The sequence below is a fragment of the Salarias fasciatus genome, chromosome 20, assembly GCF_902148845.1.
Source record: "Salarias fasciatus chromosome 20, fSalaFa1.1, whole genome shotgun sequence".
Lineage (NCBI taxonomy): Eukaryota > Metazoa > Chordata > Actinopteri > Blenniiformes > Blenniidae > Salarias > Salarias fasciatus.
This window is the reverse complement of record NC_043764.1, coordinates 12,108,706-12,125,502: the sequence shown is the minus strand read 5'-3', so window position 1 is coordinate 12,125,502 and position 16,797 is coordinate 12,108,706. Positions and strand designations below refer to the sequence as shown.

Here is a 16,797-nt window from a genome sequence, read left to right as displayed (position 1 = left end):
TGAGCTTTTTTGCTTATTCGGCTGTTTAAAGCCATTTAGCCAACTCACCGTTTAACGTTTTTCACAATATAAGTATGAGATAAAGGATAAGAATAACAAGGAAAATTAGCTGGAAAATTGATATATAGATTTAAAAAAAAATGACAGTAAACATTAACCTGTGAACACACACACTCGATAGACTCATCTCTATTAACAGTCTGGGAGTTTACTCCTCAAACACTGACGCACAAACCTCCCCTCAGGAAACGAATCAATACACACCATCTGAAACACGAACCTAGAAAACACACCAGCGCTGAACAATAATGCGTCGTATAATGAGAATAACAACTACGCAAACGGCCGTGAATGAAAGGCAGGACAAGCTGGAGTCAGGATTTCTAGAACAAAGTATCTCCTCCAGTTTACTATCAGGCATTTCCAAGCGACCCGAGAGAAAGGGACGACGGGGGGAGATGCGTGAGAGAGAAAATAAGCCTCCAGCTGTGAGAGCGCTCAATGACAGTGACTTCATCTGTGATTAAAAACAGCAAAAGCTGACACTGCAGTCACGTGTGGAAGGCCACAACACCTGTTCTGTGTGTGTAACGTGAGACTCACCTGCGCTGCACGCCACAGGAATGACCCTGCATTTAAAAACTCACTTTCTCATCCTTCAGAGAAAGGCTCCGTGGTTAATGTTCATGTATTTTACCAAGAAAAACAACCTCATTTTCATTTTTCAGTCCTCAAACTTCATCATATTCAATTTTCAATTCATTTTCAGCAAAAGCTTTAAAAATTAATCATGACAAACTCTAAACCCAGAGGCTTCATTTTCTTGTCCAAATGGGTGAAGACCTTCAACAGCTCAACGCTTAAAAAGCATAACATTCAGACCATTTCGATAAAATCAGACAATAGTAACAATCAGATCTGACAAGTTTACATGGACTTAAGAGGCACAATGTTTGAAAAACGATGACTTCCATGTTTCAGTGTGGTATTCTGACTTCAGCAGCAATATGTTCGAGAGCAGATTTAAAGGTGCATCAAGGAGTTTTTCAACTTTAAAAATACTTATTTTCCACCATAAATATGTTACAAATATTCAATGGTGTGTACAATGTGCCCCGATATATTCACTGTAAGTACCGCTAACAGCGTTAAATTGTCACTTGAAAGTTGCAGTGCCGGTCCGGCACCAGAATTTTTTTGCTGAGAATTTGAGAGGATGTGAGTAATGTGCACTCCCGCTGGCCTGATTTCTTTAAGTTTTGTTTTGTCCGCCATTACTCCGCCAGATGCTTAACGAGCAGCTAGTGAGCAACAACTGAGCAGGATCTTCCAGAAAGTAAGAAAAGACTGGCTTCTAGCTCTGCCACAACTCCAGCACAGACCCCACCAGGCAGAAGAAACTTACATTTTACTCGAGCATCTACTAAAAGAGCGAGGAAGGAGTTCCCCTCTTCCGTGCACGTACATGGACGCAAGCCACAGGCACGAGCGTTTCACAAAGCTCCATTATGTCCAAGGCCTGTAGGGGCTGTTGTTTCGCATAAAACGTGCAAACTCCTTAACGCACCTTTAACATCATCCGCGCAAGAAGCAAACAGCTGCAGAGGTGAAATGCCAGTTTCTACCTCAAGGTGGTGCTGTGAATCACTTTCACACCCAATGAGAAAAAGGAGGAGGAACCACAAACGTGAGGATTTACGAAAAACCAACACAGTACAGTTTGTATTAAGTGAAATTTAAAATGACATCATCAAGCAGTAAAAAGTGACGTCAGACTCAAACTTCCTGTTAAATACAGGGTTTATTTGTGGCGTTTGACATGTTTTTTTTCCCCCCTCACTTTCTTTTTCTATCCTTTAACGTTTACATGGCGGAGTAATAAAGTGATTTTAGTGCTGTAGCCTCAGTTACAACCACAGGCAGGAAGTGCACAAGTGATGAGATGCAAGCAGGGAAATGCGTTTTATGTTGCACAGGAGGAAGTGGATCACCGCTTCACTGCCGGGGTTCTTTTCCACTGCAGCCTCGAACACAAGCATCCCATTCAGCCAGAGGAAAAACACACTGATGGAGGGCTCGCCCGTCGCTAAACCTCAGAACCAGACACACCATCGACGTAAAAGCTTTACTCCCGAGCCCAACGCGTTGGTGACGGCGAATGGGGGGGGGGGGGGGGGACGTGTGAAGCTGATAAACGTCAAAACTACAGAGATGAGACACAATGCTGAGGCAGTAATGAGGAGAGCGCTTCGACAAGAAGAGACAAGAGGGAGAAAGTGAGAAAGCAGTGAAGGCTCTGACCTGGAATGGCACCAGGAAAAGGCAGACAGGCGAAGAGGGGAAAGGAAAACGAGATGAGAACAATGGAAAGACAGTCTGAAAAAAAAAAAAAAGGAAGCCTGAACTGTAAAAAAGCCTGAAGTGGCACATGCACGAGAGAACACACACGGATTAAAACATACATACCCAGATCGCTGCAGTTTGAAGCTCAGAGACGTCACAGCAGGTCCATTTACCAGCTCAACTCGGTTTCTTTTTCTTCCATCATTACAAAGTCGCTCCAAGCAGCATTTCTTTCTGCACACTATCCAGTCCATGAAGCTCATGTGACGTTATACAAAGCACCAGCGCGGCTACTAAATGGGCCTTTTTTATCACATGCAAACGACGAACTGTGAGTATCAGCTTTCAGGCCTGTGTGAGAAGCAGTGCAAGCCAACATCTGCAGACAAGCATCACGTGAAGCACTGCTCTCAAGGTGAAGCACGGACCTCGCCTTTAAATCTTAAAGACCGCAGGGTCAGGAAGACCTCGAAACTAAAAGCTCAGAGGAAATTCCGAGAAGCATCTGCACTTTCAGGACAGCTGGACAAAGCATCTATCGGCGATGATCGTGGCATCGAATCAAAAGCTGCCGCCTGTTCGACGGTTTTCAAACCTCATGAGGTGGGAATCGATACTGATAAATCACTTACTTAGACCGCACATTAAATCTGAAACTTTAGATTTTTATTTTACAATAAACCTTAGAGATATACTTTCTTCAAGGCAGTTTAAATTTGATGATTTTTTTCTTCTTTGTTGAGTATCCATCTGAAATAAATATTACTGACGGTTTGGAGTGATGGTCAACTGAAAAACCATCATTCAATTCTCTTGAGGCTCGATTTATTTGGGTGTAAAACTGTCAAAATAAGCAGTGACTTTGAGCTATTGCTGCTTTTGTCAAGATTATCTTTCAATATCAGGCTCAGTAACACTGCATGTGTCTGATCAGATTGGGAATCCCATGTTAAAACTGGTGGATCTCATCTCACAGCATTTCACTGACCTCTATATGTAAATAATGATGCAGGAACATCTACAGCAGCTCCACAGCGCTCAGTGAACTTTAATGTAAGCTCAGAAGTCGCCATGAACACACATGAACTCGAGTGTCTGAAATGAAAAGCAGGTCATGTGATATCAAGCACTTCTGTTCCAAAGATAAAGAAGAACTCAATCTGTAAATCTGAAGATCTCGGGGTCGAGGAGTCCTTAAAAGGCTCATTTCAGAATCTGTTGCTTTATCACGGCTGTGATAAAATGGATGGTTGAAGTGTGTGTGCAAACAGACAAAAACAGGCAACATATAAAATCCATAAAGAACTTCATCCTTCATGAACGTGGAAGATCATCCACGTCTGTCAGATCATGAACAATCTGAGGTACGAGATTAATGTTCCGGACAATATGTGACTGAGAACATCTCAAAACATGTCTTGTTTACGACTGCGTCTGTTTTAACGCGTTTGAAGAAAAGATGGTAAACTTTCAACAGACTGGGCTCTTATTGTGATGAGCGACGTTTCTTATATCTTAAAGCTGGTATGTGACTTTAAAGGCACACTTTTCCTTGTGAACGTAAATGTTTGCATATCTGTGTGTTAAACAGACTGAATTTTAAATTTCAGCTCACAAGTCAACCTGCGTTGGAACCCGGAGCGTCTACAACTGCAAGAAAACCAACATCTGCGTGACTCATGAGGCATCGTCCAAAACTGCTTTTTAAGCTGCCGTTCCCAAGATTAAGTGCGCACGTTATCTCTAAATCTTACGATCTCCGGGGCAAGAAGTCCTTAAAAGCCTCGTTGGAGCATCTGCGGTTTTATCACGGCTGGGCGAAGCGTCGTCCATCAGCGAGAATCACGAAATCCAACCGAACGCAAACACCTGTCCAGCTGGAGCTCGGCACATCGTTTTCAAAGTCACACAAGCGGGAAATCCTTCCAGCGAGCCTTGAAACTGCTTAACTTGTTTCATATGAGAAAATCAGACACGTCCGTCTTTACAGCGTAAAAGTGACGACCCGTTTTGGCAAGCTCTCCTTCATCTCTCTGCAGCCTCCTTTAAATACAAGGACATCTAACGGCTAATCACTATCGCAATTTGGCAGTGGAGAACGTGCAGAGGCATGCCACCACTCCAGTATTTGCACTGGTGAGGTTTTGCCATAATATGGAAAATGAGATGAGTCAAACGCAGCATCAAACTGAACCCCGTCATTAAAGCATTCAGCTAAACCGGGGCGGCATCACGTGCCTCCTGCCTTTTGGAGTCGACTTTTTTTTTTTTTTTTTTTTTTTTTCCACCAGTGATTCAGGAGCTGCCATTTCTAGTCTGTGTTTTTGTTTTTCGGCGCAGGACAGAGACCAGACAAGACATCTGGTCCCAGATTAGACCAGTGTGTTTAAGACGGGCTTAAGACTCCGGTGGCCTGGAACACTGAAGGGTTCCAGACTCAACCAATTAAGGCTGCTAAACTTTAACTCCACGCTCACTCCGCTCGGCGCGTGAACCCGTGAACTGCCGGCCCCGCATGCATCACACGTATAAGGTCAGCGAGCAGGAGGAGACGGAGGGGAGGACCTGAGCTGAAAACCGGTCTGCAACCTGCGCCGGCTCGGAATCCAAACAAGACAAGCTGCTTCCTTTCAGACAGATGTTTTTGTTTTTACTGCCAATCTGTTAGATATTTGGAAATCGGAACACAACGGAAATGGTTAATGCAACTTAAAGGGTGCAAATAGAAAATGAAAAGGAAAAAAAAAATCCAGTTAAACATTTAAAGGAACAGAAAATAGCTACAATGGTTGAAATAGCTAAGGAAAAACATTAAAGAAGCTTTAAATATTAACTGTTGAAAACAGCCAAAATGTTAGTAGACCTGTAAGAGTCAAAAGGAGCAGTCAAACTGGATAAATCAACAGATAAAACAGTCAAAATGGTTAAATGAGCTGAAAAAAGTTTAAAAAATAAAAGAATCAACAGGCCAAAACAGCTTCAATGGGTGACAGAACTAAAAATGGACAAAGCGCGAGGGGAAAAAAGCTAAAAATGCTAAAAGAAAACTCAACAGCCAAAATGGCCACAATGACCAAATGCAATGGCTGGAAAGACGAAAACAGCTAAACATGCAAAAAGAAAAAGTTAAGATGGATACAACAGTGACTATGTAAAAAAAAAAAAAAACAGCTAATACAGCCAGGTAACCAGCCCATCTTTTAAAGATTGTTATTTGGTAGAAAAAAAAATGCACAACTGATCCAGACCATTAACTTGGATGATAAATCGCTGTGTTTAGGTTAGTGTTTACTGACTTCTGTCAACTTTACACACAGATGAGAAAGATTGACTTTCTTGCCTATAAACTCAAATTGGGCCCTGAGGGACAAACAAACAGCAGATGAACTGATGATGAAGAACAATGATGGTGCTTAAAGACTGAAATACAGATGCACGATTAGAGGAGACAGACTGGAGCAACACAGCAAACAGAAGTTGGAGATTTACAATAATATCCATCATGTGAGTGTATGCTGAGTTGTCCTATCGAGAGGAAAGCCTCCAGACCAGAGTGTGCTCTCCTGTCTGGGGAAAACATCCAGGCCTCCTGCTGAGATAATTACTCTGGTCATTTGGCAAATCCAGTTATTAAGATTGGTGGCTGGAGGAAAGCCTGAGAGCTCAAAATCAAAAAAACATGCAGGTGAATCATCCAAATCTGAGAAATATACATTTATTTCCACCATGGTTGTGATGAGAGGCCCACATGGATGGATAATCGATCAGGTCACTGTGCTGAGACTACTTCATTTGGCTTTAAATGCCAGTAAATACACACTGCATTAATAAAACTCCATCTATGGCTCCATGGACGCCAGGCTGAGGCTGTGACTTCTGTTGCTGAGTGGAAGACGGATGCACGGAGCAACAAAGACAGAGATGAACGCTCGACTTCATGCATTTTTTACTCACTGAGTCGTAACCGGAGCCCCAGCCAGCTCCGCGGCGGAGACTTGTGCAGGACTGAATTCATGCTCCACTTGTTTGGCACCATCTATGCATGCGGGGAGGTGTAGGGGGGGGGAGGGAGAGATCCTCTCTTTTTGCGGGTCTGTCCGGAATCCCCGATCAGCCAGAAATGTCTGATGTGCAGTTTGGGTTCATGTTGCCGTCCTGTCCTTCCCCCCGCTCCGCTCCGCAGTGCGCCCCGGCTGGAGGACGAGCCGCCACGCCGCAGATCACATGAACCCACAGGGGGGGTAATGAAGAAAGAAAGAAAGAAAAAAATCCCCTCAATGCACGCGATGGAAAAGTTAGGAGAGAACCGGAGTAACGATCCGCTGCAGGGTCGGACGCTGGCGGTGACCTGTTGCTGCAGAGAGAGGAAGCCGAGTGTCTGCGGGGGGAAGACCGCGTCGATGCGGGGGGAAAGGAACGGGGGATTAGGCGAAAGACAAATCCCCCCCTCCTGCTCCTCCTCCTCCTCCTCTTCCTCCACGGATCCTTCAGAGCAGGAGCAGGACTGGAGGACCGCGGGCAGGAGGCTGGGTTCCCCTCCGGGAGCCTGCGGACACGACGTGAGGCTGGAGGAGCGCGAGCGTCCCGCTGCGTTCCTGTGATCTTCCTCTCATTCATTCAGCCGGAGCCGATCCACAAAGACCGCCTGGTGCTGTCCCTCCAGCGCCCGCTGGGGGCGCCAGACACACACACACACACACACACACACACACACACACACACACACACACACACACACACACACACACACACGGTTCTGAAGACCGTCAGATGATCCTGGGATGATCTGTTGATCTTCTGGTTTCAGGTTGAGGTTTTTCTCCTTCTGCAGCCCCAAAAATATTGACTTCAGTTTAATAGTTGTCTGTAAAAACTGATGGTGGACCCAGCCTCGGATCTGATCAGGATGCATGTTCTACCTGTGCATGGGTTTTCTCTAGTTTCCACCCACAGTCTGAAAACGTATACTCTAAGTTTAACTGGTGAGTCTAAATTGTCCACACTGATAGAAATGTTTGGAAGGAAAACTTCAATAAAGGAGACTTTGATAAAAAGCTCTTCCGGCTGTTTTAGGATCGACAGTTTATCAAACGGCTCTTGTCTGGTTTTAAGCTTCAAATCTCAACTTTCTTGCTGTTTTTCTTTAATGAAATGTTACATCCTCTCCCTCATATCTTCATTCATCCTCCTTCTTGTGTTATTGACATTTGTTGAATGAAAAGTTCTGTAAGTTTGTCCTTGAGAGCCGAAACAAACCGACTGTAACAATTGTCCACTTATTAATGGAGATAAGACTTTCCTGTACTAAAATTTGCTCATAAGACATTCTGAGCTTGAACATCACCTTTTTTACATAATTTAACACAAAAATTCTCCATTAGAAAGTATTAAATTGTGCAAAATGTATTTTCCAATACAAAGTGACTGAGGGCAAACAAGAGTGAATGGTGTTCGAATGAGATTTTCAATCCTATTGATTATTTTGGGATCCTATAATTGTTTGAATAGATTTGTTTTGTCTGGTCAGCAGCCGCAAAACCCCATTTAATCAATTTTACAATCACAAATGACACCAAAAACTGCAGGCCTGCACATCTAAACAGCATAATCTGTGCTTTTTCCCCCCACATGTAATCCACGGAAATTAAACGTAATATGAAGTGAAGAGCTTTTCATGTGAAATGTGTCACTTCGCTCCATCAGCTGTGTGGGGATGGTGTCACGGCTGCACCTCAGCTGTGGGATCTCTCTTTGGTTTTTGCACGAGGTCTTTGGGAAAACATCTGACCTGACAAAGCCAAAACAATGACTCGGCCAAAATGTGGCAGCGCCGTGTTTGTGCTCTCAATAAAGAGGCGGGCGGCGGGGAACAAAGAGGAGCGCGGGGGGCAGAGAGGGGACGTTAAAACAGCCCACTTAACAAAATTAGCAACTCCCCAACTGGAAGAGTGGCTTGTTTACGGCCGGGTCCTCCTCCGAGTCCTCCTGTCTCACAATGTAAAGGTCAGTCACAAGTTAACCGCGTCTCTGAAACGTTCTTCACCATCAAACCAGTCTCTCGGCACTTTTACTGCCATTTTTCCTGCTCTTGACACTTTATGTGAACATCTGCAGTTGTTCAAAGCAAGAATCACGGGCCACATCTGTCTGCTGCCCCCCTGAGGGGGAAAATAAACCTGCAACGTAGAAACAAAGACTTTTATTTTTGTTTATTTTCATCCTTTCTCTGGCACACAGGTCTACAAAACAAAAAACACCAAGAGAGCTTATCAAAATGACCTTCAGGTGCAGTGACATGTGTTTCTCTGACAGATGTAAAACAGTAAAAAGCATTTCAGTGAAACCTTCGACTGGCATACAAACAATACTGACCAAGATGAACAGAAAAGAAAAATAACTCACTGAATTTATTACCTCTGTCCTGCACTCTTGTGTCATGATACAAAGATCAACAATAAGGACAATCAGCTGCAACAACCAGCGGTGATGCTGGTATGAGAAACGTGTGAAGGCAAGAAGAAGCACAAAGTCTGAGGAAAAATATGTGTTTAATATCTGGCAGGTACTTACTTTTGGAATGTGACCAGCAAAAGAAAAAAGGCTTGGAACAACAGCTGTAACTACACGAGGCTGCGTTATACGAGGGGCCGTGCGATCTCCTTCGCCGCCTGCAGGATCACTTCAAAACAAGGTCCTGTGAGTGCTGTGCGCTGCGGCCGCCTCCTGCTGCGCAGCCTCGGTGCATCCCGGCGCGACAAGCCGGAGCCCGCTGGGTTTGTGTAAACTGTTAACGTCATGAAATGTGAAGGTGTGCTGAAGCGATTGGTCACTGTGCTCCTAAGTGACCCGGCCTGATCAGTCCCTTGAAGGTTCGCAGCTTCCCTGCACCGGTGAGCTCGAAGCTGTAGTCTGACGTGACGTAGGGCATCTCCCCTTCAATACCGGGCTGGAACACACACACACACACACACACACACACAGACACACACACACACACACACACACACACAGACACACAGACACACAGACACACAGACACACAGACACACAGACACACAGACACACACACACACACACACACACACACACACACACACACACACACACACCTGGTTGGAATAACAGACGGCTCCGCTGCGTTTGCGTACGACCGGGTTTTTCACTGACCTGTTTTGTGAGGATGCACGAAGGCAGCGAAATTCCTCCGAGGAGGAGACAGTTGACTTTCCGCAGGACGGACGGATCTACTGGAGTCAGCACGAGGTACAGGCCTCGTGCCATGTCGATGCCTCGAAGGACGCCTGCAGGACGTGAAGGGGAGCATGTTGTTACGCTCAAACTCCCCTTCGGGCCGTATTGTTCTGTTCGGTGTGCAGAGAGTCGCTCGCAAATCACTGCGAGTAACAACTTGTTCTGTTTTATTGACATAAACACAGCCTGAGTCTGCCGCAGCGAGCGACTCGGCGCTTCTGCCCGTCACAGTGAGAACAGATTTACAGGCTAAATACTTAATCATTAAACCTGTTGTGTTTGTGCACATGGAGACCTGTTAGCATTTCACGTGAGCTCATTATTGAAATGAAACATAAAGTAATATATCAGTTTGTGACAGAAGCTCTAGGAGTCTCAAAGATCTGCCTTTTTAAAGGTACAGGATGGAAGATTTAAGAGGAAGAAATAATGCCACTTTATTCCACTTGGCGGCAGTAGTGAATTTCTGTTACTCAGAGTATCAGTTAAAAGTTTCTGCTAAAACGGGTATACAACCTGAGGCTCTTTAGTATCGACTCTAAAGCTTTCTGAAAATTATACGTAGAACAATTTTCATCCCATTTTTTTTTTATTTAATTTGCATATCCAATATTTTCAAAAAGACTCTTGGCTAAAAAGGCTAACACTGCTAATATTGCTATTTAGAAAAACACTACACACTGCTAAAATTGGTAGAAAGAAAACGGAAAAAAGTGTCAGGAGGACTGGCGAAATTAAAAAAAAGTAGCCAATACATTTAAAACGGTCAAGAATTCAGAAAAAAACAGGCCAAATAGTTAATATTAATTAATAACTATTAATTTTTCCATTTGAGGTGTTCTTAACTGTGTAGAAGTTGAGGAAGTGAACTACAAGTCAGACAAAGAAAAGCTGAGGATCTGTACCGAAGCCCACGCAGGGACAGATGGGAGCCTGGGACAGCAGGACCGGACCTCCTCGGCTCGACACTTTCTCCGCCAGGCAGCAGAGTCCCACCAGGCTGGCGTTGGCGGCGTAGAACATGTGACTTGGCACCACGTCGCAGTGGACCACCCCCAACGCCACCGCCGTGTGAGGCACCTGCGGTTCAGAGGGCACGTTCACAATTAGCTTTTAGGATAAACTGCTAATCTGGACTTTTCAGCCACTGAACTGCAGGGTTAAAAAGTTGATGTTGGGACAGCGCGGCGGTCACGTGGATGCTGCGTACCTGGTATGGAGTGAGGCTGTGCAGCGGTCTGACCGGCCCGGAGTCCGATGACTGCAGCTGGCTGAGGTAACCCAGCAGAGACAGCTCTCTCAGCTCATTGGTTCGCTGGTGTCTCCTGTCAAAAGATGGTGAAGGCAGGCAGGTTAAAGCTGCTGAGCACTACGCCACCGTGTGGCCGGTCAGATTCCCTGCAGTGGGGTACGTACGCTGTTCCCTGGCGCCCCGCTCCTTGAAACTCCGACTGCACCACCAGGTGACTGTAGCTCCTGGGCGGACTGTGGCTCTCCGTGAACTCGTCCAGAGCGGTCTGGGCGGGCGGGTGCGTCTGGTAGCCGTGGGCCGTCCTCAGGAACTCCGGAGTGAGGGCGGGGAACTGATTGACGCCGCCGTGGCTGAGCTGCAGCACGTGCGAGACGGGGAAGAAGCGGATCATGTCGACCAGCAGCTGGAAACCGAATCCTGCGAACACGCACGTGCACAGTTTAGTGTCGACGCGCTCGGAGAGGTCCGTCCTGTTTCACTGCTGCCTGAGCCGACCTTTCACCCATCCCATGGTGTTGATGACCACGGCCGCATCTCTGCTCTGGGAGCGCCGGCGCCACAGCGACTTGAGAGACTCCAGGTAGCGGTCCAGGTCCGACTCGCACGACGACTGTCCGTAGTAGACCATGTGCTCCGGGCTGTGCTGGTGTGTGAAAGGAGGACCTGAAACACAGTCGAGTGTGAGTCTGCTGATGCATGCAGGGATACAGGAACAGGTGTTTGAGAGACACATTAACCTTTTTATTGGAGACACAGATACAGAAAAAAGATGCTTAACATTGAAACAAACAAATAAGAAAGCATACAGATAACATTATGTGATCAAATCTTATGGAAAGTTCCCCAAACTATACATTTTTAAGTGTTTACAGCTTGGAAATGTCTCTAAATTGTATTAATTTGCCAGTAAATTTCAATAAAAACAATTCTGATGTCCTTAAGTCACTAAAACTCTCACAATAACGTGATTGTTTTCCTAATAAGTAAAGGAGCCTGAATATGATTCACTGAACTATGTTAGGATATTTACTTTCTTTTAATACCTTTAACCATTGATAGTTTGGAAGAAATGTTAAATCCTACGTACATCTAACTTATTTCACCACTGAAAAAAAAAAACACTCCAGAGCTTTAAAGTCTGTTTTGTTGTTTCAGTTACTGCTGTAGTGGGCGTGCTACGAATTTGTGCACTTTTATCACAAAACCATCAGACATGTGCTCAATGTAAAGATTCAAGTTCAGAGACACATGAAACAACCCGAGCAGGTTCAAGGGAGCACCGGGACACTCTGAAGTGATTTAGATTTAACATCTTAGGGGGGAAAAAAAAAAAAACTGTCAACAAAATTTAAATCGAGCGGATAAAAATGTACCTAGCAGCGGCTCTTTGACAGAGGTTAAAGACAGGCAGCCGGCGGGCGTGAACTCAGTCTGGCCGAGGTCGCCCTCCAGGTAGTCCACGCTGGTAGTGCTGCAGACACACAACGAGTTACTGTGATCCCGTCCATCAAATCTCAGCCATCAAGAACTGATAGAGTGATTCAGCGAAAAAGGACGATTAATTCTAAAACAAATTTAATAGCATAAGATATGCTGAAAGCGGCAGCTTGTGGCACACTCACTGATTTAATAAGGTGTTGATGAGGATGCGGATGAATGTGGACTTGCCCACGTTTTTCGCCCCACAGACGAGGATAACTGCAGAGCCCTCCATTTCTCCTGTCAATACAACACATGGCTTTCTGACTTTATTCACTTTCATGAAGAAAGAAAAGAGGGAAAAGAAAACGGACAAACATGCTGCAACAGTTCATTCATTAAAGGATCAAAACACAGTGAGATCAGTGAGATTAGGGCAGAAGGAAAACAACAGAGACAGTAAGTACTGAAATAAGCATGTATTGTCAGAAAAACATATTGATTGATTGATGTTATTTTATAACAATCGATAATTTGAGTATCTCTTAACTTTGATTGGCAATAATTATGTCACTTAGTCAATGGAAAAAAAGATTTGATCTTATGCGATATTTTAACATGAAATATTTATGGACTATATCAAAAAACTGCTAATAATACATCAAGGTTATGCCAAATTCATAGCACAATCATATATATGCTCTATATATGGCGTTTGTGACGCAGTACAAGGATAAAGCATGAGTGTTGCACGCATATCACTTTTTAGGAATGTTTACGGTTCGTTTCAGTGTGGTGAGCACGAGTTTTACAGGCTGATCACATCATAAAAAAAAAATTGTTTTGACATATTTAATTTCTTTGTGCTCACAAGAAAGCAGAATGAGCATTACATTTATAACTCTGTCCTTCAGGAGCCAGAACAAGACGCTCCCTCACTATCTCTCTGTGTACTGGACAGCGTTCCTCTGCAGCTTTTAAATGGACTTGATTCAGATCTCTTCCATGCATATGGAGAAGATACCGACTCACACGTGACTGTAGCACACAGGAAAAGAAAAAAAGAGCTGCGTGTGTGAAAGAGGCTCACCTTTCCAGGCACTGACCACTGCTTGCAGAGCATCTCTGCAGCTCTTGGATATTTTCATGCCCTCGACGGTGCAGTCCAGGGGAATCATGCCCAAACCGTTGAGAGGAGTGTCGAGAACAGCGGACATGAGCTCGCTCTGCAGACGCCGAGTGAGGAAAGAGTTTTCATTTACAGACACGTCTGAGAAACGACGCTGATGTGGATGTGGGGGTTGGTCTCAGGCGAGCGCGCTTCGTGGGATTTGTTGACGGCTGCGTAACAGCTGAGAGAAAACCTGTGAACTCACGGCGGGTGTGCTGAACAGCTCACTGAGCTCGGTGAAGCTGGACAGGAAGCGTGTGAGCGGCGTCTCCATGGGCTCCAGCAGGATGATGGAGGTGTTGGATCGGACCTTCTTCAGCAGCTTCTTCCGTGACGCTACAAACGGAACAAATATTCATTGCAGAAACACGTTTTTCTTTAATATATCGATACCAGCAATGTTGTAGTAATAAAAGTACAATTTTAAATCAGGAATGCATGACACACCCATAAGCTATAACATTATGACCACCTGCAGAACAAAGTGTCATTCCCTCTGATTCTGCCTGAACAGCGCTGGCTGATTAAAGAATGGATTCCAAAAGACCTCTCACACCAAAATGCTACTGGCAGATCTTTTAAGTCCTGGAAGTAGATCAATGAGGTCTTGGCTCTTGTCAAGCATCTCCAAATACTAACAATAGCCCTTTTCTCTATTTTAACAAATTGCCTTTAAGCTAAAACAGTTTGCTTGCTGCCAAAGTTTCCTTTACTACTCTGAAGGTCTGAGGTTTCACCAGATCACAAAGAAACTCAAGAGGATCACACCTACTATTTGTATTCAACAAACTCAAAAGCCTTTTCCTATTTATTTGCAAACAGTGCTGCATGTTTAAAATTCTACCCAGTTCCTTGTGTGACGTATGCTAGAGTTTCACCCCGATGCACATAGGTGAACTCACTCCCACCAGAATTAGGTGTATGAGGCTTCAACTGCCAAAAAATCAGTGAAAAATAGCCTCTCTGAGTGGCAGACTTGCTTTTCTGTGAGTAGCAGCCATAGCATAGTAAACAATAACTGTGGAAGGAGGAGAATTCAACATTTGAAAGTTCAGGGTTCATTCTGAAGTATTCTTAAAACACAGAGATTCGAGATTCTCATTGAAGATACGTTACATATATTTATTACCACAGCAGGTGAGCTGCTTACCTGCAGAGAGATACTGCTGGAGAATGACTGAAGCTTCTGTTCTGTCGTCTCTGGTGTCGTCTGGGTTCTGCATAGATCTGATGGTGAGTGGAGAATGTGACGCCGGGGAGAAGAGCGGATACGGCTGCTGGCCCTCTTCGATAGTGAATCCCATCACTTCTACTCGACCGTACAGACAGGTCACTAAACACTTGCCGCGGAAACACAGGGTCTGCACAGAAGTAAAGAGATACTCAGCGACAGCAGCAAGCCAAATGGGATGAACACATGCCTGATTGTAGCCAAACGTCCTTACCTGGCCCAGCTGCATGATCAGCACTGCCCGGTTCTGTCTGTCGTCTCTCTGAGCACAGTGGTGCAGAGCCTCTCCTTCAAGTCTTCCCGGCTGGACGTCCTGCGTGTCATCTGAGGTTTTGACACCGTTCCCATAAGCTGAGTGCGAGTACTCCTTCCAGTCCTGAGAGTCGTCTGACTCATTGTCCAAGGTAAACGCCGAACTCCCATTAGCCTGAGGGTATGATTTCTTAAAGCCAGACTCAGGCGTGTTTATCTTGTTGTCAGAGACTGGTTTGACTTTACTTTTCAGTCTCTTGACATTTTGTTTCTTCTTTCTTGACTGCTGCTGTTCCTTTACCACCGTCGACACCACAGGAGTGGAGCCGAGGTCGGAGGAGCTGATGGGAGGCCTGCATCGTTTTCCTCTCACATCCTTCCACTTCTGAGATTTTCCCTTTGCATGCGTGTTTTTATTTGCCTTCATGATCCTGTAGTCAGAAGCTAATCATGTGGAAGCTGAAGAAAAACAAAAGGGGAGAGCCTGTAGAAAGATGAGTACAGTGTTAAAATCTGGCTTTCACGTGGTTGTACAGCATCATCCGTTTCTTTTTGTGCATTGTTCCTTCAATATTAAAGGGTTGCCTTTTAGGAGATTGCTAAAAAAAAAAAAAAAAATCACATTTTGTTAGTGTTTTGCTCTTGAATTATGTGTTTTTTGTCAAATACATTTAGGTTACTCTGCCTTATAGCGAAACCTTACAGACACCGTATAGAGATCGCCTTACATTTATGCAGGTTGATGTGTCTTCTTCCATATAAATGTTTGTTTTACACACTTTTACATTATCAATTTATACAGTGATAAGAATAAACTACATACATTGGAGTAAACAGACATGAAACACTTTGACAGATAAAGTAAAACTGCAATATTAAAAGTGGATTGCTTAAATCTACAGATAAAAAAATTAAATGAAGATATGTCATGAGTTTATATGAATATTTCTGTGATGAGGCAGAACAATAAATAAAGTGGGTCCCCCACTTGTTGAGCTATACTCAATAAGTCTTGTTTGAGCGTTGATAATTGCATTAAACATTTATTTATAAACAATAACTACCAGGCAATGAAATTCAAAGCTTTTATGAAATTTATTATCCTTGTTTGTTTTATATAATCCTGCAAAAGCATTTCTATGAGTTATAAGGTAAAACTGATCTAAAACCGGGTTTTCGATATCAGATAAACCCAAGTACAGAAATGCAAATAAAATTAAAACTTTTTAAAATCAAAAATGAAAATACTCCACACATTTACACGTATCCACATTACTCTATAGTAGCGATAAGCTAAGCTAATCGAGCTAACGCATAAACAAGCGATTCTCCTCACTTATTTCTTTAAATATGCAAGTCTAAAGATTAATTTATTTCATCTTAAAGGTAGAAACATCATCTTAACAACATTATATCGCTGCATTTTAAACTTAAGGTGAAGTTAACAGGCTAACGTCACCCACCTCTAGTTTGTGTTAGCACTGACAGCTAGCTGCTACTGTTGCAAGCAAATGAAGAAAACGTACCCCCAGTTGAGGAGAAACGACACAGAGCTGCAGAAACCGGCGCTGCTGATTCTACCAAACGGAGAGATGTTGTAGTTTAAACACAGGACTCCCAGGAGGTGGAGATACGCTGGTGCTAACGGGCTAACAGGCTACATTACATGTGTGAGCGACAAGCAGACGCCGCGTCGGGATGGTCGACTACAACGTTTCACGGAGTGTTATTCATCATTCAAGTATTGACAAATAATAGTTTTTGTTATCTTCGTATCAAAACAAATAATAAAAATAAATCTATAAATGCAAGTGTTTTATTTTTCCTGCGATTTATTAGTCTTTCAGTGAATTTAGTGATTTTATTTTGTAAAGCTTA

General features: G+C 44.0%; 2 protein-coding genes across 4 annotated transcripts in view; both read right to left on the bottom strand.

Annotated features, from left to right (window-relative positions):
- Positions 1–6,884, bottom strand: part of plekhg5b (pleckstrin homology domain containing, family G (with RhoGef domain) member 5b) — a 73,661-nt gene extending 66,777 nt beyond the window's left edge. Inside the window, exon 1 of one of the 2 annotated variants that reach the window (XM_030118966.1) lies at positions 6,298–6,884. In XM_030118966.1, the coding sequence (XP_029974826.1) occupies positions 6,298–6,379 (82 nt within the window). In that variant the 5' untranslated portion in view covers positions 6,380–6,884. The remainder of the gene's footprint in view (positions 1–6,297) is intronic. The other variant, XM_030118965.1, reaches the window with a different exon arrangement.
- A 1,653-nt stretch (positions 6,885–8,537) lies between these two features.
- nol9 (nucleolar protein 9) lies at positions 8,538–16,611 on the bottom strand. 2 transcript variants are annotated; one of them, XM_030119622.1, is made up of 13 exons: positions 16,383–16,611; positions 14,882–15,403; positions 14,587–14,797; positions 13,642–13,772; positions 13,356–13,491; positions 12,469–12,565; positions 12,220–12,317; positions 11,342–11,509; positions 11,011–11,263; positions 10,805–10,919; positions 10,500–10,674; positions 9,511–9,644; positions 8,538–9,289 (listed from the first exon to the last, which is right to left on the bottom strand). In XM_030119622.1, the coding sequence occupies exons 2-13, from the start codon at positions 15,344–15,346 to the stop codon at positions 9,170–9,172; spliced, it is 2,103 nt and encodes a 700-aa protein (XP_029975482.1). In that variant the 5' UTR covers positions 15,347–15,403; positions 16,383–16,611; the 3' UTR covers positions 8,538–9,169. The 2 variants fall into 2 exon arrangements, with proteins under 2 accessions (XP_029975482.1, XP_029975483.1); XM_030119623.1 differs by having other exon boundaries at positions 16,446–16,611.
- Positions 16,612–16,797: the final 186 nt, after the last annotated feature.